Raw genomic sequence first — 25,883 nt, 5'->3', positions numbered from 1 at the left:
AAAGAGCTTGGCTGTTCATATTATCTAAGCCCCTTATAATTTTATAAAGTTCTAAAAGTTATCCATCAGCCTCCAATGCTCCAGGGAAAATAGCCCCAGCCTGTTCAGCCTCTGCCTATTGCTCAAACCCTCCAACCTTGGCAATATCCTTGTAAATATTTTCTGAACCCTTTCAAATTTCACAACGTACTTCCTATAGCAGGGAGACGAGAACTGAACGCAGTATTCCAAAAGTGGCCTCACCAATGGTCTGCACATCCTCAACATGACCTCCTAATACTCAATGCACTAACAAATACAGACTAGCATACCAAATGTCTTCTTTACTGTCCTGTCTAGATTTCTGTGTGACTCTACTTTCTGAGAACCATGAATGTCCACACCAAGGCCTTTTCAACAACAAGTTTAGCTTAGATTCCCTTCAGCCCAATAAGTCCACACCAACCCTCCATAGAGTAACCCACCCAGACCCATTTCCCTCTGACTAATGCACCTAATACTATGGGCAATTTAGCACAGCCAATTCATCTGACCTGTACGTCTTTGGATTGTGGGAGGAAACTCACACAGACACAGGGAGAATATGCAAACCCCACACAGGGGGTCGCCCAAGGTGGGAATCGAACCTGGGTCCCTGGTGCTGTGAGGCAGTAGTGCTAACCACTGAGCCACCGTGGCAATGCAGAGGAGAAAGGAAAATACTTAGAACTGAGACAATAAATGTCAGCAATTCAGTTTCCAATAACTGCACCAGCAGGTTTCAGTATATTACCAGTTAAGTAGTAGAATCTCCAAAAGGGTTTTGCATTACCATTGCCAAGCATCTTTCGATAATGAACAATGTAACAAGGTATTCAGACAGGTGCCCGACACATTAATCAATTTTAAAAGACGGGAAAACAATCATAATTGTTGGCAATAGAATGCTGCTCACAACTTTATTTTTAGACCGAGGATTTCAGAAGAACTTTGAAGGCAGATATCTCTTTCTTGAATAGCCTACAGGGTCCAACAAGAACTGTGCAATCTGGAAGATTCATCTTGGTTTGATCAAGTTCACCTCAAAAGAACTCGCATTGATACTGTACCTTTCACAACCACAGGAAGTTCCAAAGTGCTTCCAGACAGTGAAACAGTTTATGAAACATAATCCCTGATACACTGGCAGAGATGGCAACAGATAATGTGTCTGCAGCTACGTCCAGCAATCAGATAACAATCCATTAATTCCAATCAGAAATCCCAAACCCAATTTCCAATCTTGGTTGAAATAAAAATCAATATATCCACTTACTTTTCGATGACTTCTTTGAATTAGACTTAGATTTTATTGTCACAGGTACACAAGTACATAAGTAAAGGAGTGCAGTGAAAGGTCTACAATGTCACCTTTTGTGGTGCCATCTTAGCTACAAAGAACTCAGGAACAAATCTGACATAGAGAAACAGGAATAAAGAAGAAAAAAGTTGCATTACCTTCCAGTGATTCATAGCATAAGTCAGAAATAAGACACAAGTAAAAGGACACATATTACAGTAGGATAAACAGATTACATTAAAAAAAAAACAGATTACATTGCACTTCTGCACTGGAGATTCCTGGGCAGGGATCTACTCAGATTAGAGTGGTGCTGGAAAAGCACATCAGATCAGGCAGCATCCAAGGAGCAGGAAAATCGACATTTTAGGCAAAAGCCCTTCATTCCTGATGAAGGGCTTTTGCCCGAAACATCGATTTTCCTGCTCCTCAGATGCTGCCTGACTTGCTGTACTTTTCCAGCACCACTCTAATGTGGACTCTGATCTCCAGCATCTGCGTCCTCACTTTCACCCAGGGATCTACTGATATGAACCCAGGCCAGGAATCCTCAAACCCAGAAGTGGAGAAGGTTATTGAAGAAAGCATACCCCCTCTGACAGCACTAAGAGCTCCATTCTGAACTTTAGATGTCCCATGGACATTTTGAAGCAACTATCAAAGGGCAATTTTGTCAGAGAAGTGAGAGGGCCGAGTAGGAGGTGAATGGTGTGGTGTTGAGGTCTGAGTGGCATCTGGGTGAGGTGGGAAGAATGCCAGGTGGGTAGGGTACCAGGTGGGTAGAGTATCGGGTCACTAAAGTCCCAGGTGAGAATGGGCCAGTGTGGCATGTGGAGTAGGGGCTGTAGTATGCAAGTTAGGGGGCTTAGCTGGGTGCCAGGTAAATGCATGTGAGTGCTTAGGATACATTGGAAAGTCAGGGGAAGTGCGTGTTAGATTGGGTTGGGTCATCTCCTAGAGCCCAGATGGCAAGCTTCAGGTTCAATGGGGCTGGGTCAGGGTTCTGTTGAGGTGTTAACAGATCCAGGTTGTGGGCTGGTGGGGTAGAGTGTCATTGTTTTGTGGGGCGGTGGTAGAGGGAAAGAAGGGGTATGTTTGTATTGGGTCAAGTGTTACTGGGAGTCAAAGGTATAGTTTGAGTGAGTCAGTGCTAATTTGGAATTTAATTTTAATAGTAATTCAAGAGTCAGGCTTAATTGAATTGGAACACTCAGCAATCTCCCACCTGAAGGGGCCTTTCCTGAGAGAACCTTAGGCAGGGGATTTTTCAATTTCTTGGGCAATTCCCTCCAAGTCAGTTACGTTAGGAATTCTGCATATTCCCAGCATGCAATGCAGGATGAACTATGCACAGGTTGTCTGGCCACTGGAATATCTGGGCTCATCTGTGTCTTAGTGATCTTAGTTCTGGGAAAACAACATCAGGGAACACCAGAGGGTGCTCTGCTGTTCTTCATCAAAATAACACAGTGGGTAGAATCGAACAGGGTCTAAGCGGCTTACACTGAGATGCGTGGCAGAACTGGACAAGAAGTAAAGTTCCATCTTGAAGAGGGGAACAATGTGCACCATCTTTTATGCTTTGACAAATGGTGTGGTGAGAGTCTCGCTCATCAGTGGCAAATTGCCAATTAATGGTGATTATCGCTGGTACAGTGTCTGACTAAACTTGGTGAATGAGCTCAGTGTTGGGAAAACTTTAGCCACATGTACCCCGTGTCAGCCTCCAAGAACGCTCACTTATGGGATGCTTGTGCCTGTCACTGTCGCTCTTGGGTTGCACCAGCAACTGCTATTGGATTGCTACAGGGAGGACACTGGGTGCCTAGCTGTCACCTTAACCCACCTCAGGGATCAGACCAGGCTCCATCTCCTAGCTCTTTATGTTCTCATAGCATTTACTCACTTGGAACCTACTTGGTTACTCACAGCATCCCTGCCTTGTCTTGTCATTTTGAGCTTTGCCCCCTTAGTCAGAAAGACCAGGTTCATCATGCCATTTTGCACAGACAGGAAGCTCACCATATTTGTTAACAGGGAGACAGTCTTCACTCCTGACACTCAAGGATATGGGGCAAGTGCAGGAAATTGGTACTTATTGGGCCTTCAGTGCTAGTTAATGCCAGTGTAGACTCAATGGGCCAAAGGGCCTTTTCTGCTCTGTATGATTCTCAGGGGGTCTACCAATAAGTTAAAGGCAGCTTCGGATATGACTCAAGGTGGTCAGAGTCAGGATCCTCTCCTCATAACGGCGAGAATCTAACTGACAGGCAGCCCATTGCAATGCAATCTGTGTGCCTCTTTCTGAGTCTTTTTACAACCTCTGGTCTGTACATACTTGCTTACTGTGACCTACCTATACCGCTTGTAAACAAAGCTTTTTACTGTTATTTAGTACACGTGACAGTTAAGTAACTAATCAAACCACACCCCATTACTCCATCTTGACTCTTTCTGCCTTACTTTGAGCACATTTCCTCATGGAATGAGAATAAGAGTAAGGCATTGAGGGAGATGAAAGTGAGTGGCACACTATTACTGTCAGTGCAGTTGGGGAGATGTCTTCAGTGAGTGAGTTGGTGTTGCAAAGGATTTGCTGGGTTATTGGTGTTGGAGGTTGGCATGGGTGAGAGTGGGTGGCAGAGGTGTTGTTGGTGATAGTGAGAGTACGTGAGCCTTGGTGGGAGGTGGTTACGGCAGCGGATAGAGAAAGAGTGTGAGGCATGGGAGAGAAGATGGTGGACCTCACCCTGGTGCTGTGGAGAAAGACATTGACATCCTCCCTAGGCATTCCCCAGACGGTTGAGACTGCTTTGACCTGGGGTGGTAGCATCGGAACAAGCTGGCATGATGTGGCACGTGATCTCCACTCTTGGCCCTGGGGGAAGCCAAAGTCCCACCAGAGCACCATCCCATCCAGCAGGATCCACACCCACACTGTAGGATGCCCATTTCCCTGCCTGCCATGTATGGTTCTAATGTCAGGAACTGTGTCAAGCTGACAGCACTTTTCCAGGTACACAACAGGCTTTTTAAAGATGACATGGGATGTTAGTAAATTCCAGAACATCTGTTGAGTTGTCCCAGTATGATGGTACAGAAGTTGGATGTTTGAGATACCAGAGAAAACGTGTAGTTACTCAATGAGACAATCTTGGTAAAATACAATGGGAGTTGAAAGGATTTATGCCTGAAAATACATGAGGGATTTATGTCTGAAACGTTGATTCTCCTGCTCCTCAGATGCTGCCAGACCAGCTGTGCTTTTCAAGCACCACATTCTTGACTCTGATCTTCAGCATCTGCAGTCCTCACTTTCTCCCAGTTGAAAATACAGGGGGAGTCTCTCAGTGAAAAAACCCTCTGAAAAACCCAACACAACACGGACTTACTCAAAAACAAATAAGATTCATCCCAATGGGATCTGAGAGAGAAATTAGGATCTTAGAAATTAGGAGAAATTAGGGTTAACGTCTTATCTGAAAAGTTAAAAACCAGACAACACCAGGTTATTGTCCAACAGGTTTAATTGGAAGCACACTAGCTTTCAGAGTGCTGCTCCTCCATCAGGTGGTTGAGACACTGTCAGTGCTCCCTCAGTTACTGCAGTAGGACTGTCAGCCTAGATATGTACTGAAGATGTTTGAGCGGGAATTAAACCCATTTTCTCTCAGAGGCAAGAGTGTCACACACTGAACTTTGACTCAGTGAAGAGGGGTATAAAGCTACAACAAATTACTTTTCAAGACAGGCTGAATAGGCTGGGACTATTTTCCCTGGATTTTGGAGGGGTGACCATATATAGGTTTATAAACTCATTGAGGGGTATGGATAGGGTGAATGGACAAGAGCTTTTCCTGGGAGTAGGGGAAGTCCAAAACCAGAGGGCATAGGTTTAAGGTGAGAGGGAATAGATTTGAAAGGGACCTAAGGGGCAACTTTTTCACACAGAGGGTGGTGCATGTATGGAATGAGCTGTCAGAGAAGGTGGAGACTGACACAATTATAACACTTAAAAGGCATCTGGATGGGTCTATGAATAGAAAGTGTTTAGAGGGATATGGGCCAAATGCTGCCAAATGGGAGTAGATTAATTTCGGATTTCTGGTCAGCAGGGATGAGTTGGACTGCAAGGCCTGTTTCCATGCTGTACAACTCTATGACTCTTAGTAATGAAAGACTTTGGGCAGCAAACAGAATTCCATTGAGATATCAGTGTGAAAACAGCCCCCAATTTCCAATGTTGTCAAACTACGGATCACCTTTACCAGGCTGTACCAATAGGAGATTATTCAGTGTAGTTTTAGCTTGGGGGGGAACACAGGAAGCTGTGGAAGCTGTGGGTGGGGTGTAGGGAGGTGCATTCTCGATGGTCCTGAGACTCACTGCCAGGGTATATTGCCACCAGGAAAAGATAAAATAGCTCATCCAGATGAGAACAAAATGAAGATGGATCTTAAGGTTCATAATTGGTCACGTGAGAAAGTAAGAACACTCTTCCCTTGAGATTTCTTTACCATTTGTGGCTGCATCATGGCTGATGTCTTCCCTTAGCTCTAACCTTTCAACCCTACCCTCTCAATATTTCATTACTTTAGTGCCCAAAATCTATCAATTTCTGACCTGAAGATGACTACAAAATAACCCGTTTGGCCTTTGCTTCTGCTCCATCATTCCACAGGCTCTTGCCCAATTTGACTGAGGCTTTAGTTCCACTTTCTCACCCAATCATCCCCAATGTCCTTTAAGTCCCTTAATGGTAATTCTACTCAATGGCTGAACATCTGCAGTTGTCTCGGGTACAGAATTCTAAAGATCTGCTGCTCTTTGAGTGAAGACATTTCTCCTCTTCTCCATACAAAAACATGAAAACATAAGATCAAAGAGCAAAAGTAGACAATTCAGCCTCTCAAGGCTGCTCCACAATTTGATACAATCTCATCGTAGCTTCAACCTCTCTTTCCTGCCTGTTCTCCATAATCCTGCAATGAGGGATTTCTTCACTCAGAGAGTTGTGAACCTGTGGAATTCTACAGCACAGAAAGCGATTGGGGCCAGTCATTAGATATATTCAAGAGGGAGCTGAATAAAGGGATCAAGGGGTATGGACAGAAAGCAGGAATTGGATACTGAGAGTGCCTCATCAGCCATGATTATATTGAATGGTAGTGTAGGCCCGAAGGGACCAAATGGCCTACTCCTGCACCTATTTCCTATGTTTTACACCATTATTCATTAAAAATCTGTATACCTCCTCCTTAAATTTACTTAAATGTCCTAGCATTTGTTGTTTTTGTCAAATGAAATCAGAACTTAGAATTCCTACAGAGTGGAAACAGGCCCTTCAGCCCAGCAAGTCCACACCGACCCTCCGAAGAGTAACCCACCCCCTCGTTTCTCTACAGTAGCCCTGACTAATGCACCTAACACTATGGGCAATTTAGCATGGCCGATCCAACTAATCTGCACATCTTTGGATTGTGGGAGGAAACCGGAAACCCACACAGACACAGGGAGAATGTGCAAACTCCATACAGACAGTTATCCGAGGCTGGAATCGAACCCAAGTCCTTGTCACTGTGAGGCTGCAGTGCTAGCCACTGTGACACACCCCTTCCACCACCACCCCCCCACCCCCCGCTCCATTAAGCCTAACATGATTTGAACACACAATCTTCTGATCTGGAGTCAGACATGCTACCGTTGAGCCAAAAACCCACACCCTCCAAAATAAAAGACAACATGACAATAAATGAATCCATTGCTACTAGCCAAGTCGAGCTGTTGTAACCAGCACACAATTTTGTCTGGCATCCATTGTACTTTGGAATAATGAATTCCACAGATTTGAGAATATAGCCAATCCTTTTCTTTAACTGCGACTATGCCCCTGTGCGCTGGTTTCCCAAGTCAGCCTCTCCCCTGTCAATCTCCTCAAGACTTTTATTGTTCCAGTTAGAACTCCTCACATTTTGAAACTCCAAGGAATACTGACTGCAATTACTCAATCTCTCCCCATCAGACAATTCCTATCGAAACATTCCAGTGAGCAACTTTAACGTTTGAAAATCAAATGTTGAGCTTGTTGACTCAAAATAAAGCAGTGATGTGTTACAGTCATCAAACCATCAAATGAATGTTCATTTAATTACATTTTTACTTAATGCCATTCATCTGAAGCACTGGATTAAGGCTCTATGCCTGGATTTAATGAGAGGAAATGGCATTTCAGTCTATGTTCCAAAATGGTTGTTTTTATTTTCATCTCCTGCATAAGGTTTTGTTCTTTTGCGTGGAGAACTGGATTTATCTTCAGGTTAGAGGCTAATTATTAAGATTTATAGGCAATGAATATCACAATGTTCAGAGAATGAAAAAGCTTGAGTAGGTGTCTAAATTGGTCAGGGAGGAGTGATTAAACGCTCTGAAGGGGGCAAACATTAAAACCACAAAAGGAAGGCTTCTTTTATGTACAGAGTGAATGGAATTTGCAAAGAGAAGTTATCAATTTCTTGCTCCATATATGAACAGGCAGTTAAAGTGAAAGAGCTGAATGTAAATGATTTCACAGAATTGTAATGTTGCAGAAGGGAAGCTATTTAACCGATCTGCCTGAGTGCTGATGAAGAGGCACTGGACTCAAAATGTTAACTCTGCTTTTGCTCCACAGAAGCTACCAGACCTGATAAGTTTTGCTAGCAATTTCTGTTTTTGAACCTCCTTCGATTACTTAGTGCCAATCTCCTACCCATTTCCCATACACTGGCACACTATTTCAATCCAAATTACCATCCAATGCCCTCTTGCGTGCCTCAAATGAACCTACTTCCATTACATTTCCAGGCAGTGCATTCCATACCTTACCTGTTGTGCAAAGGAGTCTTTGTTTCATGCCACCCTTGCTTCCTCTGCTCATCAGTTTAAATTTATGCCCTTCCTTTCTTGTTTCTTTTATGAGCAAAAACAGCATTTCCCTATCTACTTTGTTCAGCCCACTCAGGATTTTGAAAATCTCCAATAAATCTTCTCTCAGCCTTCTTCTCTCCAAGGAGACCAGGTCCATCTTAGAGTCATAGAGATGTGCAGCACAGAAACAGACCCTTCAGTCCAACTCATTCATGCCAACCAGATAAATTAAATCAACCCAATCCCATTTGCCAGCATATGGCCCATATCCCTCTAAACCCTTCCTATTCATATATCCATCCAGGTACCTTTTAAATGTTGCCATTGTACCAGCCTCCACCACTTCCTCTGGCAGCTCATTCCATACACATAACACCCTCTGTGTGAAAAATCTACCCCTTATGCCCCTTTTAAATTTTACCCCTCTCACCTTAAACCTATGCCCTCTAGCTTTGGACTCCCCCACACCAGGATAAAGCCCTTCTCTATTTTTTCTATCCATGTCCCTCACGATTTTATAAACTATAAGGTCACCCCTCAGTCTCCGATGATCAGGGAAATGCAGCCCCAGCCTATTCAGGCTCTCCCTATGGTTCAAACCCTCCAACCCTGGCAACATCCCTTGAAACATTTTCTGTGTCCTTTCAAGTTTCACGACATCTTTCTGATTAAATTACTTACAGTGTGGAAACAGGCCCTTCGGCCCAACAAGTCCACACTGCCCCGCCGAAGCGCAACCCACCCATACCCCTACATATACCCCTTACCTAACACTAAGGGCAATTTAGCATGGCCAATTCACCTGACCTGCACATCTTTGGACTGTGGGAGGAAACCGGAGCACCCGGAGGAAACCCACACAGACACGGGGAGAACGTGCAAACTCCACACAGTCAGTCGCCTGAGTCGGGAATTGAACCCGGGTCTCTGGCGCTGTGAGGCAGCAGTGCTAACCACTGCGCCACCGTGCCGCCCGTTCCTGTAGTATGGAGACCAGACCTTCTTCAGACCTCCTTCTCACTGAAGTTTCTCATTTCTGGAACCATTCTTGGAAACCGCTTCTACATGTCAATGGATTAATTTCTAAGTAGAGCAGATGTAAAAGGGAATTGTGATGTTGCTGAATTGCCTCATGTATTCCAGGAACATTCTGATAATTTTACCCACACCCACAACAAGCATGACCTGACAAAGTGAGAGTGTGTAAAATGACCATTCAAGGGCTCTATCCCTCAGTCAGATATTTTACTTGCAGTGGGAGTAGCCAACACCTGATTACCTAGGTTACCAGGCAAGCCTTGGGAGTTGGACTCGGGGAAAATGAGCTTCAGAGGTCTCTTGGGGCCATGAACCCCAACCCTACTCCATGGTCCCTTCTCCCCCTGACCTTTCCAGTCATTCCAAAGCCCTTGCCCACTGTTCAACACACATCCCCCTTCATCTTTGACCCTATTATCCCAACTCCAAAGATGAGCAGGGTCACCCTGCAGTTCCAGCAGTGGCCACACCACTCCTAGAGGCAGTGTAGGGACATGAGAGTTGACACAAATTGGCACAACCTCATCTTGTTAAATGGCGGAGATCAAGCCTGAAGCCAATTAAAGGGCTATCACTAGTTTAATGACTAGCCAGGCAAGCAAAGCTGTGTTCATTCCAAACTTATATTTGAAGAGATGGGACCACTAACCCCTTGAGTGTAAAATGCAACTGATTGTTATAACACCAGGCCACTCAGCCCTTGAGTTTGTTCCATAACTCATTTAGTCTGCAGATATCTGTGACTTGACTCTAATTACTTCCCTTGGCTGCAAATTTTGTTTTATTCTCACCCAACAACAATCTATCACTCCTAGTCTGAAAATTTGGATTGACGCTGCATCCACTGGTGCTGCAGAGAATTCAGATTTCCACTATTCTTCATGCAGAAAAAATTCTAGTTCAGTCCAATATTAAGATTTTAACTCTATTTTCTCCCATACATCTCCAAGGCATGAGACAATGGGAACACATCTATCAAAGACAGAATTGAACAGAGTTAAAAATCACACAACACCAGGTTATAGTCCAACAGGTTCAATTGGAAGCACACTAGCTTTCGGAGCGACGCTCCTTCATCAGGTGATGAAGGAGCATTGCTCCGAAAGCTAGTGTGCTTCCAATTAAACCTGTTTGACTATAACCTGGTGTTGTGTGATTTTTAACTTTGTACACCCCAGTCCAACACCGGCATCTCCAAATCAGAATTGAACAGGGCCTTGATTTCCGTATTTCCCCTGAATGTCAGTATCTCTGACAGTGCAGCACTCTTCTCAGTATGACCCAAGAGGATCAGTCTGCATTATTGCTAGCCAAGCCTTTGGAGTTGGCTTGGATCTCTTAACCATTGAGCAGTTTGCCTTTCTAACTGGCACATCCCTCCCCAATGGTTTTGGAGTAATTGCAGGCACCGAATGGCTACTATCAAGAGTCATAGAGTCCTACTGTCATACAGTACAGGAAGCAAACCCTTCAGTCCAACCAGTCCATGCCAACGATATTGCCAAACTAAACAATTCCCAACTTCCCGTGCTTGGCCCAAATCTCTCTAAACTTTTTTTGTTCATGAACTTTGCCAAATATCTTTTAAACATTGTAAGTGCACCTGCATCCATCACTTTCTCTACAAATCACTCTCTGTATAAAAAAGTTGCCTCTCATAAGTTGTCCTTTCTAAATCTTTCTCCTCTCTCCTTAAAAATTTGCCCCTTCGTTTTGAACCCGCCGATCCTAGGGAAAAGACCCTCGTCATTCACATTATCTATCCCCCTCATGATTTTACAAACCATAATAAGGTCACACCGCCCCCCCCCCTCAACCTCCAATGCACCAGTGAAAAATGTCAGAGACTTTTCAGTGTATTTTTAAATCCATTCCCAGCAACATCCTGGTAAGTCTTTTCTGAACACACCCCAGTTTGATAGTATCCTTCCCTTAATATGGTGACCCGAACTGCACACTGCACTCAAGAACAGGCATTTGTGGGCGGCACAGTGGCTCAGTGGTTAGCACTGCTGCCTCACAGGTTCAATTCCCATCTTAGGCAACCGTCTGCGTGGAGTTGCACATTCTCCCAGTGTCTGCATGGGTTTCCTCCGGGTGCTCCGGTTTCCTCCCACAGTCCAAAGATGCGCAGGTTAGGTGAATTGGCCATGCTAAATTTCCCGTAGTGTTAGGTGCAGGGGTAAATGTCGGGGAATGGATCTGGGTGGGTTGCTCTTCAGGGGGTCAGTGTGGACTTGTTGGGCCGAAGAGCCTGTTTCCACACTGTAGGTAACCTAACCCATCTAATCTAATGTCCTGTACAACTAATCCGGAGACCCTATTAATGTTCTGAGGGTCCAGGTTCAAATGCTTTTTGGGAAGGAGATCTGCCATCCTCACCTTGTCTGGCCTACGTGCAATTCCAGACCCATGGCAATGTGGTTGACTTGTAACTGCCATCTGGGCAATTAAGGATTGGCACAAAATGCTGGTCTATGCAGCGGCACCCTCATCCTATGAATGACTAAAGAAACAGATTCACTAACCTGATGGGAAATTCAGCTGTCACTGTGTGGCTGGTTCAAAGCAGCCAGTTAAAAGAAGATTAACTGTTAAACCTGCGCAGTGAAATAGTTTTATTACAGAGGATGCAATAAAATGAGAGCATTTACAGAGAATGAAGCTCCAATGTATTGGGTGGATAAGGGGATTTGTGTTGTCTGCCTACTGAACAAAAGAAAACACATACAACTGTAATCTAGTACCCTTTAGGGAAGCACGTGGATTGTGAGAATCTTTGCTTGCTATCAGGTTTAGTGCTGAGTTAGTTGATCTCAGTGATAGTTGTGCATTCATTCTGTAGCCTGGAATAAGGAGGAAGCAAGATTAGTCTATATTCTACCCTCCCCTTGGTTTACTGTGACTGGTGACAGCCTCTCTGTTTTGGCGTGGCTAGTGCACAAAGGAACTCTTGCTTGCTGCCCATGAATAAGGCACAAGTAGAAAACATAACAGCCGAGAGGTCAGGCTAGGATGCAGGCATCCTCTGTTTTATTAATTGGGGTATAAATCAGAAGGCTACAGAAAGAGGAGCAGGAACAGGCCATTTAGCCCAGTCTGCTGAGCCATTTAATAAGATTATCGCTAATCCGATCATCGAGAACTCCACTCTCCTGCCTTTTTATCACAGGTAAAAACAAGGACTGCAGGTGCTGGAAACCAGAGTCTAGATTAGAGTGGTGCTGGAAAAACACAGCAGGTCAGGCAGCATCCGAGGAGCAGGAAAACTGACGTTTCGAGTAAAAGCCCTTCATCAGGAATTAGAGGCAGGGTGCCTGCAGAGTGGGGAGATAAGTGAGAGAGGGGTGGGGGTCGGGAGGAGGTAGCATAGAGTACAATAGGTGAATGGAGGCGGGGATGGAAGAACGCCTCATATCCTGCCTCGGAACACTTCAACCCCACGGCATCAATGTGGATTTCACCTGTTTCCTCATTTCCCCTTCCCCCACCTCAACCCCAGCTCCAACCTTCCAGTTCAGCACCACCCTCATGACCTGTTCTACCTGCCTATCTTCCTTTCCCCTATCCAGTCCACCCTCCTCTCTGACCTATCACCTCCATCCCCGAAACGTCGATTTTCCTGCTCCTCGGATGCTGTGCTTTTCCAGCACCACTCTAATCTAGACTCTGCCTTTTTATCATGACCCTTGAGTCATTTACAGAGGCTTGCCAACTTTAAGGGGGTTTAAATGGTCATTGGATAGACATATGGATGAAAATGGAATAGTGTAGGTTAGATGGGCTTCAGATTGGTTTCACAGGTTGGTGCAACATCGAGGGCCGAAGGGCCCGTACTGCACTGGAATGTTCTATGTTCTATGAGATTATCAGGAGATGGGGGCAAAACACATGATTGCATCAGGATCTCAAGCTGAAGATAACCTTTCTCCTCCTGGAAGGTACCATCCAAAGCTCTGGTGGAGACACATACAAATGTGCCATTTATCTGGGAACTAGTTTAGCAACTTAAAAAAGAAGAATGTAGGGCTACAGGGAGAAGACCAGGGAATGGCACAAGGGCTTTGCTCCTTTGGAGAGCCAGCGCAAATATGACTAATGGAATGGGATCCTTCTTATGCTGTCACTGAACTCTATAAATTGCTCTTCAGGCCTCGAAGGAGTATTGAGGACAATTCTAGCTCCATAGTTCAAGAAATGTGTCAAGGTCTAAACCAGAGTAGAGTCTGGCCCAATTCCAGTGACATGTTACTCTGGACAAGAGACTCTGGTTATGGAAAGCAATTCAACAGAGTAGGACTGCTCGCCCTTGAGTTGAATATTCCCAGACAACTGCGGTGGGTCTGGTGATAATGGGGAGGAGAGGAACCATTTCTGACACTTGCCTGAAGAACCTACTAATGGATATGGATGCCAATCTGCTAACTACGAACCCAGTTAGGGTCCACACTCCACCCAGTTTGTTCCTGACATTGAGGTTCCAAAGCCTGTGGAAATATCCAGCCCTTGGGAAGGCAAGAGCTTAAGATGTGACATGGTGGATGTTTCCAAGATGATTAGAGGCTGGGTTTGGGCCAACGCAAGGATAGGTCTTCTCTCTGGCCAATGGCCAAGGGGACAGATTAAAAAATCATTGGCAAAATGGCTGAAAGGGGAGATGAAGGGAAAAGACTTTATTCAGAGAACTATTGGCATCAGGAACACTCCACCTGGGGTCTGTCTCCGATGGAGTTTAGAAGGATGAGGAGGATCTGATTGAAACTTACAGAATACTGAGAGGCCTGGATAGAATGGACGTGGAGAAGGCGAGACCCCAGGACACAGCCTCAGAGTGAAGGGGTGACCCTTTAGAACTGAGAATGAGGAGGAATTTCTTCAACCAGAGGATGGGGAATCTGTTGTTGCTGCAGAAGGCTGTGGAGGCCAAGTCATTGAGTGTATTTAAGACAGAGATAGATAGATTCTTGATTGGTAATTGGATCAAAGGTTATGGGAGAAGGCAGGAGAATGGGGTTGAGAAACATATCAACCATGATTGAATGGTGGAGCAGAACGGATGGGCCGAATGGCCTACTTCTGTTCTTATATCCTATGGCCTTACAGTGTTATGGTCCATCTGAAAAGGTAATATAAGCTAAAATAGAATAGAAGCAAGTAATCTAAAAGGAATTTGGTGATGACAAAAATCTTGCAAAGGTAAGGTCACTATCATCCCACTCTCTCATTAGAGTTGGTGGCTTAACCTGAGGCTCACCTCACCTGAGGTGAGAGGAAAGGTTGAGAAGGAGAGTCCTTCATGATAACCTCAGCTGGTGTGGAAATTCATCCCGTGCTGTTCTGATCACTCTGCACTGCAAGACAGACATCCAGCCAACTGAGCAGAAGTGGGTACTGCAGATGCTGGAGATTAGAGACAAGATTAGAGTGGTGCTGAAAAAGCCCTTCATCATTCCTGATTAAGGACTTTTGCCCAAACCATTGATTTTCCTGTTCCTCCGATGCCGCCTGGCCTGCTCTGCTTTTCCAGCACCACTCTCATCTTGATCCAGCCAACTGAGCTCACCGGCCCCCTTCTTACAAATGAAGCACAGTTGTTGGACCAAGCATGGCTAAACTTTGAAAGGACTGGCAAGTTGGACTGAATGACTTCTTTATCTATCAAGCTGGTGACACAGTAACAGTGCAACAGGAGCCTGAAGTTCATCGGCTCCTTCCAATTTTCTTTCTTTTCTCTCTTTTTCCTAAGCTTTTTTTAATGTTTCCATTTATGATGGTACCTCACGTTTACTTTTAACGGCTTTGGTGGAAGGTCTCTCCTCCTGGCACAACAGCCTGGAATAGTGATATAGGCCTGGGGCCTAATGGGGCAGTCTCCCAGTGTGGTGGTCTTGTCCAGGAGGAGTAGTCTCAGTCTGGCATGGTCGTCTTGTCCTGGTGTGGAGGTCTTCTTCTGCAGCTTCTGGGTCTTCCAGCAGCTGGTTGTGAAGGTCCAGTTGACATAGACGTCTCGTCTGGGCATGGCAGGGTAGTCTCGGTTCAGCCCTGCGTGGTGTTCTCTGCCCAGTTCTCCAGGTGTACCGCGAACCCAGAAGCAGTTAGTTAAACTGTAATGAACTCTTACTTCTTTTTTCTTATTATTTGTGACTTCTGTCATGAACTAAGGTACCGTATTTGACAATGTTCAAAACTTATCAATGTCTTTGTTGTAAACACACAAGAGACAATAAATTGCTATTCTATTCTATTATATACAATATTCTGTCCAGCCCCATATGTTTGAAGTGAATGCAGAGTTCCGCATCCTTGCTTCAGCTCTCCTGCCCTCTAGTGTTAATAACCTTTACTCTCTCATCCACATCTAGAGAACGCTGAGCTGCAATTTCCGCCATCCACAGTGAGATGCCACAACAAAACACATGTTCCCCTCCCCTCCCTTGTCAGCCTTTCACAGAGACCATTCTCCCTGGGACACCCTGGTCCACTCCTCCTTCACTCCGAACAAGCCCCGCATCCTCATGACACTTTTCCTTGCAAGTGCAGAAGGTGTAACACCTGTCCGTTTACCTCCTCAGTATCCAAGGCCCCAAACACACCTTCCAAGGTGAAGCAGTGCTTCACCTGTACTTCACACAATCTGCCTTCGCTGCTCACAACGTGGTCTCCTCGACATTGGGGGAACAAAACGTAGACTGGGTGACCGCTTTGCAGAACATCTACGTCCTGCCCACAAAAAAGACCTTGAGCTTCCTGTCACTTTAACACACCACCCAGTTTCCTGGCCAACATCTCTGTCTTAGCACCTCATTCTCCACTTGGGAACTTCACAGCCGTTTGGACTCATTGCTGAGTTCAACAATTTTAGGATTTGAGGCACTTCCTCCCATATCCGTATCCCAACCCCCACATAACGGGCCTTGTTATCACATGGTCTGCTATTACGCACACCCCTTGTTAGCCAATAATAGTCCCCATGAGCAGCCATTCATTTGCCTAGACTGACCGTTATCCACTCCTTTGTCTGTCTAACTGTTTTATTGGATTCTGTCCCCACCTGCCATTTATGCTTTACCCCTGGCCCCACCTTGTCTTCTAAAATAAAAGCCAACCTTTTCACAGCTACCATTAGTTCTGAGGAAGGGTCACTGGATCTGAAACGTTAACTCTGATTTCTCTCCACAGAGGCTGCCAGACCTGCTGTGCCTTTCCAGCATTTCCTGTTCTATTTTCATTCAGTGGGCTCCTGCCAAAAGGCCAGTCACTTGGACACGATGACCAACAGAGCTGGTCAAATCTTTGAGGTGTAAATCGGGACACTGAAGTAGACAAGGAATAAAAAGCCAGTGCAAGGCAAACCAAACGACATCTTTTCATGTCACTTACCATGAGGTCTTGACGTGTTTGAAAGGAATTGATGTAATTGACATAATGTGAGTACTCCATCTGGCTGAGAATAGCTGTCATACAGGCCACAAAATTACTCTAGAAAAGAAAATGGAAAATGGATTGTAAGCAGGACATGTCATCACCTTCAAAACATACACAACAACAGATTCCTGACCAAACATACCATTTTGTGATACAATATAAGATGTGTGGCAAGTCCAACAGGACTGGGGGCAACAGATTACTTTTCCATCGACTTGTGTCATTTTGCAGGCTAGTTCGTTGTGACCAATTGCTATGAATGACCAAAACTATTACTGTTGCTTTTCTCTCAGTGGGTCATGAGTACTTTTGGAAGTCTCTCCCAGAAAACGTGGTGGAAGCAGAGTTGTTGAACATCTTTAAGGCAGGGGTAGAGATACTCCTGTCAAGCAAACGGTTTTTGAAAGTTGATCAAGGACAGGCAGGAATGTGGATTCGAAGTGACAATCAGATCAGTCATGATCTTACAGAGTTGTGAAGCAGACTGCAAGACCTGGATAACCTACTCCTGCTCCTGATTCACATGTACATGCACATGTATGTAACCTCTAATTCTTTGGTTCTGATGTATCAAGCTCATCTATTATTAGGATAAATTGCGTCAATTGACCAATAGGTTAATGTGGGGACAAGACAAGTTTTGCAATTAGGTAAAAACAATGACTGCAGATGCTGGAAACCAGATTCTGGATTAGTGGTGCTGGAAGAGCACAGCAGTTCAGGCAGCATCCAAGTAGCTTCGAAATCGACGTTTCGGGCAAAAGCCCTTCATTTTGCCCGAAACGTCGATTTCAAAGTTTTGCAATTAACCCATCACTTAATTCTCTAAAGCTTGTCCCCATCTACATGGCCGACCATCTACGAGATCTAAGTCAGGAGTGTGATGGCTTACTCCCCACTTGACTGGATGGGTGCAGCCCCAATTCCACTCAAGAAGATGACACCATCCAGGACAAAGCAGCAAAGTTGATTGGCACTGTATCCAGCACCTTCAATGTGCACAAGACACATGAGAACATCACCACCTCTCTGTACCTCTGCAAGCCACAAAACATATTGACTTGGAAATTATTGTTGCTGCTTCACTGTTGTTGGATCAAAATCTTGGAGTCCCCTTCTGACCAGCATGGTGAGTTTACCCACATCTCAAGAAAGTCGCTCACCTTTGCAAGGCAATTAGTGATAGGCAGCAAATGAGGTCCTAGCTGGTGAAACCCATATCCCGTTGGGAAATATTTAAACATTTTGATGCCAAACCAACCATTATCAGATTATAGCCTGAATATCTGCAAGAACAGATAAGCCAGGATTTTGTCTCATTGTGTTTCTAAAAGGTTTGCACAAGTTGTAGCTGTGGAATTTGTCTTCAAAAAATTATGTTTCATGGGATATCAAAGGGATCTGAAGGAACAATTAAAATGTGAAGAATCTTGAAATGGTTTTCTTTTATGCATCTTAATTCCCTGGAGAAGAACGTCTTACAGAATATTAAGAATGGTATTTCAAGGAGTCTTTTCTGTAAAACGGCAGCTGGTTGCTCCTTTACTGCATTTCATAATCATTTTGTAATTCTTGCAGTTGCTGCAGACCAAGTCAAATTGGGGCAGCCAGTCCAGAGAGCTTTCTATCTGTCACAAGTATTGGTCCAAGACACGCCTGCAATGAATCAGAGAACTCCTACAATCAGGAAGCAGGCCATTCAACTCACACTGATGATCTGAAGGGCAACCCACCAAGACCTTATCCCTGTGGCCCTGCCTTTCCCATGGCTGATCCATCTAGCCTGCACATCTCCAGACACGATGGGCATTTCAACATGGCCAGTCCACCTAACCTGGACATCTTTGGATTGTGGGAGAAAACCGGAGCACCCGGAGGAAACCCACGCAGACACGAGGCGAGTATGTAAACACCACACAGGCAGTTGCCCAAGGGTCCCTGGTGCTGTGAGGTAGCAGTGCTAACCACTGAGCCACTATGCCACCTCAATGCCGCAATGGGGCAGCAAGGTTTCCCTCAACCACGTATTACCAAACTGAATGGTATAAACAAAAAGGTTTTGAGTTGGCTGACAATTAGAGGTACATACAAACTATTTAATTCCTGTAATTCTCAGACAATCCTTTGTGACTTCCTTCCTCTGAGTACAAGCTACAAAGAAATCAAATGCTGATTGATTCAGTCGAATTCCTGCACCATTAACATCAATGATCCTTCACTCTGTGAACTAATAAAGACATTGTTCAGTCAATGCATTCACAAGGGTTTTCAGACAGATATGGATCAAAAGGACCACTCATCCAGTAAGATGCTACAATGAGATAGAAATTGTATTGGTTACAAATTGGACAGTTCTATCAAAGTACCTGCTCTACCATGATAGGTTGAATGTTCTCCTTCTACATTGTAAGATTCTACTCTTACCTGAATACAACAAATACAGGGCAGCACATTGGCTCAGTGGTTAGCATTGCCAGGTTCAATTCCAGCCTCGGGCAACTGTCTGTGCGGAGTTTGCACTTTCTCCGCGTGTCTGCATGGGTTTCCTCTGGGTGCTCCGGTTGCCTCCCACAATCCAAAGATGTGCAGGTCAGGTGAATCGACCATGCTAAATTGCCCCATAGTGTTAGGTGCATTAGTCAGGGGTAAATAGGGGAATGGGTCTGGGTGCGTTACTCTTAGGAGGGTTGGTGTGAACTTGTCAGGCCAAAGGGCCTTTTCCATACTGTAGGGAATCTAATCAAGGTACCTCTAAACAGCAATAAAACAAAGAACTGTGGGTGCTGGAAATCAGAGACAAAAGCAGAAATTGCTGTAAAAGCTTTGCAGATCCAGCAGCATCAGTGGAAAGAAAGCAGAGTTAATGTCGGGTCCTTCTGTCCACAGATGCTGCCAAGCCTGCTGAACATTTCCAACATGTTCTATTTATGTGACCATCTTTGAGAGACAGAATGACGAACTCCTGCTCCTATTCTCTATGTCTGTGTGAAGTCTATAGGAGCACAGGGATCACAGTTGCTCAGTAGATCATGACCTAGCCTCAAGTTTCAGATCCTGATCTTTAGTTACTGTTTTCCTTGGTTTACTGAAAGCAGAGCTTCGTGTTAGAGGCAGTGATTAATTTCATCATCTCGAATGGCCTTTATTGAGAGGAGTCAGATAATCTCCCATCTGTTCCACACCCTCTTGTCAGTCCACGTGCAATGCTAATCTCAGAATTAGCTTTTGCTATTTTCAGCTCATTTCAAAGTTACAAGTTATTTCCAGCCCAGTAGATCCATCCTGGGGAGTATGCTTGACATAAACACAGAAAGCAGCAGCAGGAATAGGCCATTCAGTCCTTTGAGCCTGTTCCACCATTCAGTAAGATCATGGCTGATCATTCAATTCAATGTCCTGTTTTCATTTTGTACTCTTGTACTCTTTGATCCTTATAGCCCGAACAACTACACCAAATTGAAAACATGCAATGCTTTGCCCTCAACTAGGAATGGCTCAGTGGTTAGCACTGCTGCCTCCCAGTGCCAGGGACCCAGGTTCAATTCCAGCCTTGGGTGACTGTCCAGTGTCTGCATGGGTTTCCTCTAAGTGCTTTGGTTTCTTCACACAGTCCAAAAATGTGCAGGTTAGATGGATTGGCCATGCTGAATTGTTCTGCTGTGTCCATGGATGTGCAGGTTGGGTGGATTGGACATGCTTAATTGCTCTGTTGTTTCAGGGATGTGCAGGTTAGATGTATTGGCCATGCTGAATTGTTCTTCTGTGTCTATGGATGTGCAGGTTAAGTTGATTGACCATGCTGGATTGCTTTGTAGTGTCCAGGGATGTGCAGGTTAAGTGGATTGGAAATGCGGAATTGCTCTGTTGTGTCCAAGGATGTGCAGGTTGGGTGGACTGGCCATGCTGAATTGTTGTCGTGTCCATGGATGTGCAGGTGGTAGATAGGCCATGTTGAATTGCTCTGTAGTGTTCAGGGATGTGCAGGTTGGATGGACTGGCCATGCTGAATTGCTCTGTCATGTCCACGGATGTGCAGGTTGGGTGGATTGGCCATGCTGAATTGTTCTGTCGTGTCCATGGATGTGCAGGCTGGGTGAATTGGCCATGCTAAATTGCTCTGTAGTGGTCAGGGATGTGCAGGTTAGGTATATTGGCCATGCTGAATTGCTCTGTCATGTCCACGGATGTGCAGGCTGGGTGGATTGGCCAGGCTGAATTGCTCCGCTGTGTCCAGGGATGTGCAAGCTAGCTGGGTTAGCCATGGGAAATGTGGGGGTATGGGGACAGAATGGGATTCTCGTCGGAGGATTGGTGCAGACCCCGATGGGCCAAATGGGCTCTATCTGCATTATAGGGATTCTATGAACTGAATTTTATGGCAACAAATTCCACAGACGCACCATCTCTGGGCGAAAACATTTCTCCCACTCTTCCTAGAGATAGAATTACACCTTTCTCCTGTGTTTAAATAACTTCCCTTCAAATGCATCTTAGCCATTCTTCTCAACTATTCCTTGTGAATTCTGCATGGCAACATTTCTCTGCTTCTGAAATGTCTCCTGAATTCCCGATTTCATTTATCAATATTGTATCTGTAAAGTTCTATTTTTATTTCTAAGTTAAAAAAAAACCTTTTCTGCCTGTACCCTGTCAAACTCTTTCATTGTCGTTGAGTTTAACTTCCTCACATGACCTGATTCTTTCAGAAAAATAGTGACTGGCACCTCTAGCCTATTGAGACAAGTGAGTTTGAGATCCCTTTGTGTTGTGTCTGAAGTGGTGCTGCCTCAATTTACCTCAAAATGGCCTGACTCATGTTTTTGCTCTGATTTCTCCAGAGCGAGGAGATAATTCCTCTGCAACATGATTCCTTTCATTTTCCCACTTCAACAGCTTGTTTAGAACAACCTGCAACCATCAGACCATAGGAGCCAAAGTAGGCCATTCGGCCCATCGAGCCAGCTCTGCCATGCAATGAGATCTTGGTTGATCTGATCACCCTCATCTCTACCTTCCTGCCTTTCCCCCGTAACCCTTGATTCCCATACAGTTTAAAAATCTGTCTCAGTATACTTAACAATTTGCGAACCCAATCAAGTAAGGGGCAAGCTTATCCTCGGAATTTAACCCTTTGAGCCTTAGTATAAGCCCAGAAGAATGTGCACTTCATGCCCAGCCTGTGCAGTTTATCTGGCATCAGGCAGACGATGGTTTCAAAAGCTAAAAGCAGTCCTGAGAAAGTCAGAAAATTTACTGATAAGGCTGAGAGGAAGACAGGGTGGCAGGCACCTCATGTATAGCATAGATCCTGGCATGGACCAGTTGCGCTGAATGATCTGTGTCTCTGGTGCCTATTCTGCCTAAATTCTAAGTAAAAATGAAAAGGCCTGGCACATTCCCGTGCAGTGTGCCAGTCATCAACGCAGTCACCACTCAGTCCAGTCTCCTCCAACCCTATGTCAATGAGGTACTAAATTGATCTTCGGGAAGTGTTCCTTTTATTAGCCAATAAATCAGAGGTCAGAGCTGCTATCAGCATTTATTTTATAGTCACTGCCATCTTTTTTATTCAATTCATTTTGAAAAATGGCCCAGACTTCTGATGGAAAGATGCACCGCAGTAAAGGTGGTGGGAGCAGTTTGATGGCGCTGTCCTTCAAAAGCTTCAAATGAAAACACGATTTCTCAGCAAAATTCTTCAATCCTGTGAAATGGCACAACAGACGCGGACCCCGCTACTGAAATCCCAGCAGTAACTGTGCAGGACTCGAACATATAGGCAAGATTCTCGAAAATCAATGGTTCCTATGCTATGTCTAACAGGATGACTAACACCCCCCCCCCCCCCCCCCCCCCACCATTCAGTCCCCCGCAAACATGAAGAAAAATGCACAAGGGAAGCCTTTCGATATGTCAAGCTCGGGCATGAGTAAGCACTTGTATTGCACCAGCCCCCTTCATAGCCGCGTATTATCTCAAAGCATTTCACAACCAATGAAATGCCTTTGTTCTAGGATTAGTGGTGCTGGAAGAGCACAGCAGTTCAGGCAGCATCCAAGGAGCAGCGAAATCGGCGTTTTGGGCAAAAGCCCTTCATCAGGAATAAAGGCAGAGAGCCTGAAGCGTGGAGAGATAAGCTAGAGGAGGGTGGAGTTGGGGAGAAAGTAGCATAGAGTACAATAGATGAGTGGGGGAGGGGATGAAGGTGATAGGTCAGGGAAGGGGGGGGGGGGGAGTGGATAGGTGGAAAAGGAGATAGGCAGGTAGGACAAGTCCAGACAAGTCATGGGGACAGGGCTGGGCTGGAAGTTTAGAACTATGGTGAGGTGGGGGAAGGGGAAATGAGGAAACTGGTGAAGTCCACATTGAAGCCCTGGGATTGAAGTGTTCCGGAGGTGGAAGATGAGGTGTTCTTCCTCCAGGCGTCTGGTGGTGAGGGACCGGCGGTGAAGGAGGCCCAGGACCTCCATATCCTCGGCAGAGTGGGAGGGGGAGTTGAAATGTTGGGCCACGGGGCGGTGTGGTTGATTGGTGAGGGTGTCCCGGAGATGTTCCCTAAAGCGCTCTGCTAGGAGGCGCCCAGTCTCCCTAATGTAGAGGAGACCTCATCGGGAGCAACGGATACAATAAATGATATTAGTGGATGTGCAGGTAAAACTTTGGTGGATGTGGAAGGCTCCTTTAGGGCCTTGGATAGAGGTGAGGGAGGAGGTGTGGGTGCAGGTTTTACAGTTCCTGTGGTGGCAGGGGAAGGTGCCAGGACGGGAGGGTGGGTTGTAGGGGGATGTGGACCTGACCAGGTAGTCACGGAGGGAACGGTCTTTGCGGAAGGTGGAAAAGGGTGGGGAGTGAAATATATCCTTGGTGGTGGGGTCTTTTTGGAGGGGGTGGAAATGTCGGTGGATGATTTGGTTTATGCGAAGGTTGGTAGGGTGGAAGGTGTGCACCAGGGGCGTCTGTTTGGCCCATCAAGTCTGTACTGGTTCTTTCATACAGTGACTCAGCTACTCCGACCCTGAAACACCCCCACCTCCCACATTCCTGACCCTTTTTCGCCTGCAAGGATGGCCCAATGGCTCAGTGGTTAGCCCTTCTGCCTCTTAGCACCAGGGACCCAGATTTGATTCCACCCTCGGGCAGCTGTGTGGAGTTTGCATATTCTCTCCATGTCTGTGTGGGTTTCCTCTGGGTGATCAGGTTTCCTCCCACAGCCCAAAGATGTGCAGATTAGGTGGATTGGTCATGGGAAATACAGCGTTACAGTGATAGGGTAGGAGGTGGGACTGGGTGGGATGCTCTTGATGGCCCAAGTAGCCTGCTTCCAAAACGTAGGAATTCTATGGTTCTACAAGAATTAGGGGCATAGAATCACAGAGATGTACAGCATGGAAACACACCCTTCAGTGTAACTGGTTCATGATGACCAGATATCCTACATTAATCCAGTCCCATTTGCCAGCACTTGGTCTATATCCCTCCAAGCCCTTACTATTCATATATCCATCCAGATGCCTTTTAAATGTTGTAATTGTACCAGCCACCACCACTTCCTCTGGCAACTCATTCCATGCACGCACCACCCTCAGTGTGAAAAAGTTGCCCCTTAGTTCCCTTTTAAATTTTTCCATGATCACCTTAAACATATGCCCTCTAGTTCTGGACTCCCTCAACCCAGGAAAAAGACCTTGACTATATACTCTATCTATGCCCACCCCCCCCCCCTCCCCATGATTTTATTCACCCCTCAGTCACCGACGCGCCAGAGAAAACAACCCCAGCTTATTCAGCCTCTCCCTATCGCTCAAACCCTCCAATCCTGGCAGCGACATTGTAAATGTTTTCCGCACCCTTTCAAGTATCACAACATCCTTCTGATAGGCTAAAGAATATGCTATTACACCACCCACTCTAAATCCTGATCATTGGTTGTGTAAAAACATTTCACTACGGCCAGCTAAAACTTAGCTTGGTCTCTGTGGCGAATACATGTCAGCCAGAACTCTTCCCCACAGCCCCAACAAAGGCAGCTGCTCAAACTACTGCTGGTGCACTTGGAAAAGTGAGGTCAACTAGCGCTTTCGATTGTGTTCCAACTTCAGATATTGTGTGAAGATGAGACCAAGGTCAGTGCGAGGCTTAATAATGTCTCAGATCTCCAGTCTCTCCTTTCAGTTTTCCTTTCCTGCCGTTCTCACAGGCTTGTTAAACCTGAGTTTTATTTGTTATAGACCAAGCCAGACGTCCACAAAACATTTCAAGAAGGAAAGCCGAGATCCTAACTTTGCGAGTTGTTTTAAGCAGGTGTAACATGGATATTCCAGGAGAGATGTCGCTGGTCGAACCACGTAGTTTTAAACAAAACAGAATTTATTACAGGTTTGCCAAATGAAACACAAGCAAAAAGGGAACAGAATACAGAATAACTTAACCTATCTGAAAAACCAACAGAATATCCCAATTTAACAATGCTGTTCCAAATACTTGCAACCACCCCCATAAACACAATTTGGCACAAAAGATGAAATCAGGGTCTGACAGGAGACAAGCCGGAGAGAGAGGAGGATCAGAGTGAACCTGCTTCTATGGGGTCCAGAAGCTTTTTCAACACCACCATGCTAAAACCAAACCAAACCAAACCAGAAGAAAGCTGAGCTGGGAGAACTGGCCACTCCCCTTTTACTGTACAAGTGTTTTTTTTAACTTGAAAGCCTTTTTGCTGAGGCATCACCTGTTAGCTACAATCAAACTGACCCTAAAAACCCTTCAACTTAGACTTTTCAGAGTCTGTGTCTTTTATGACCTCTCTGAAAAAAAACAACAAGGATAACCTAACCTTGTCAAAGAAGCAGCATTGTCAAATGTCGGAGGGACAAGTGGAGTTTATTTTAGAAAAATGTGAGGTGCTACATTTTGGAAAGGCAAAACAAGGCAGGACACCAACACTTAATGGTAAAGTCCTGGGGAGTGTTGCTGAATAAAGAGACCTTGGAGTGCAGGTTGAAACTAGAGTCGCAGGTTGATAGGATAGTGAAGAAGGCATTTGGCATGCTTGCCATTATGGGGCTGAGCATTGAGTAAAGGAGTTGGGAGGTCATGTTGCAGCTGTATAGGACATTGGTTTAGCCACTTTTGGAATATTGCATGCAATTCTGGTCACTCTGCTATAGGAAATATGTTGTGAAATTTTAAAGGGTTC

General features: G+C 45.3%; 1 protein-coding gene across 2 annotated transcripts in view; it reads right to left on the bottom strand.

The window, feature by feature from the left end:
• Positions 1 to 25,883, bottom strand: part of LOC140481344 (dedicator of cytokinesis protein 2-like) — a 1,260,160-nt gene that overhangs the window by 487,269 nt on the left and 747,008 nt on the right. For both annotated transcript variants that reach the window (XM_072577382.1, XM_072577391.1), the window contains exon 28: positions 16,643 to 16,741. In XM_072577382.1, the coding sequence (XP_072433483.1) occupies positions 16,643 to 16,741 (99 nt within the window). The remainder of the gene's footprint in view (positions 1 to 16,642; positions 16,742 to 25,883) is intronic.

Source organism: Chiloscyllium punctatum, chromosome 1, assembly GCF_047496795.1.
Source record: "Chiloscyllium punctatum isolate Juve2018m chromosome 1, sChiPun1.3, whole genome shotgun sequence".
Classification (NCBI taxonomy): domain Eukaryota; kingdom Metazoa; phylum Chordata; class Chondrichthyes; order Orectolobiformes; family Hemiscylliidae; genus Chiloscyllium; species Chiloscyllium punctatum.
Note: the sequence above shows the minus strand (reverse complement) of the source record. Positions and strands in the feature narration are given on the sequence as shown.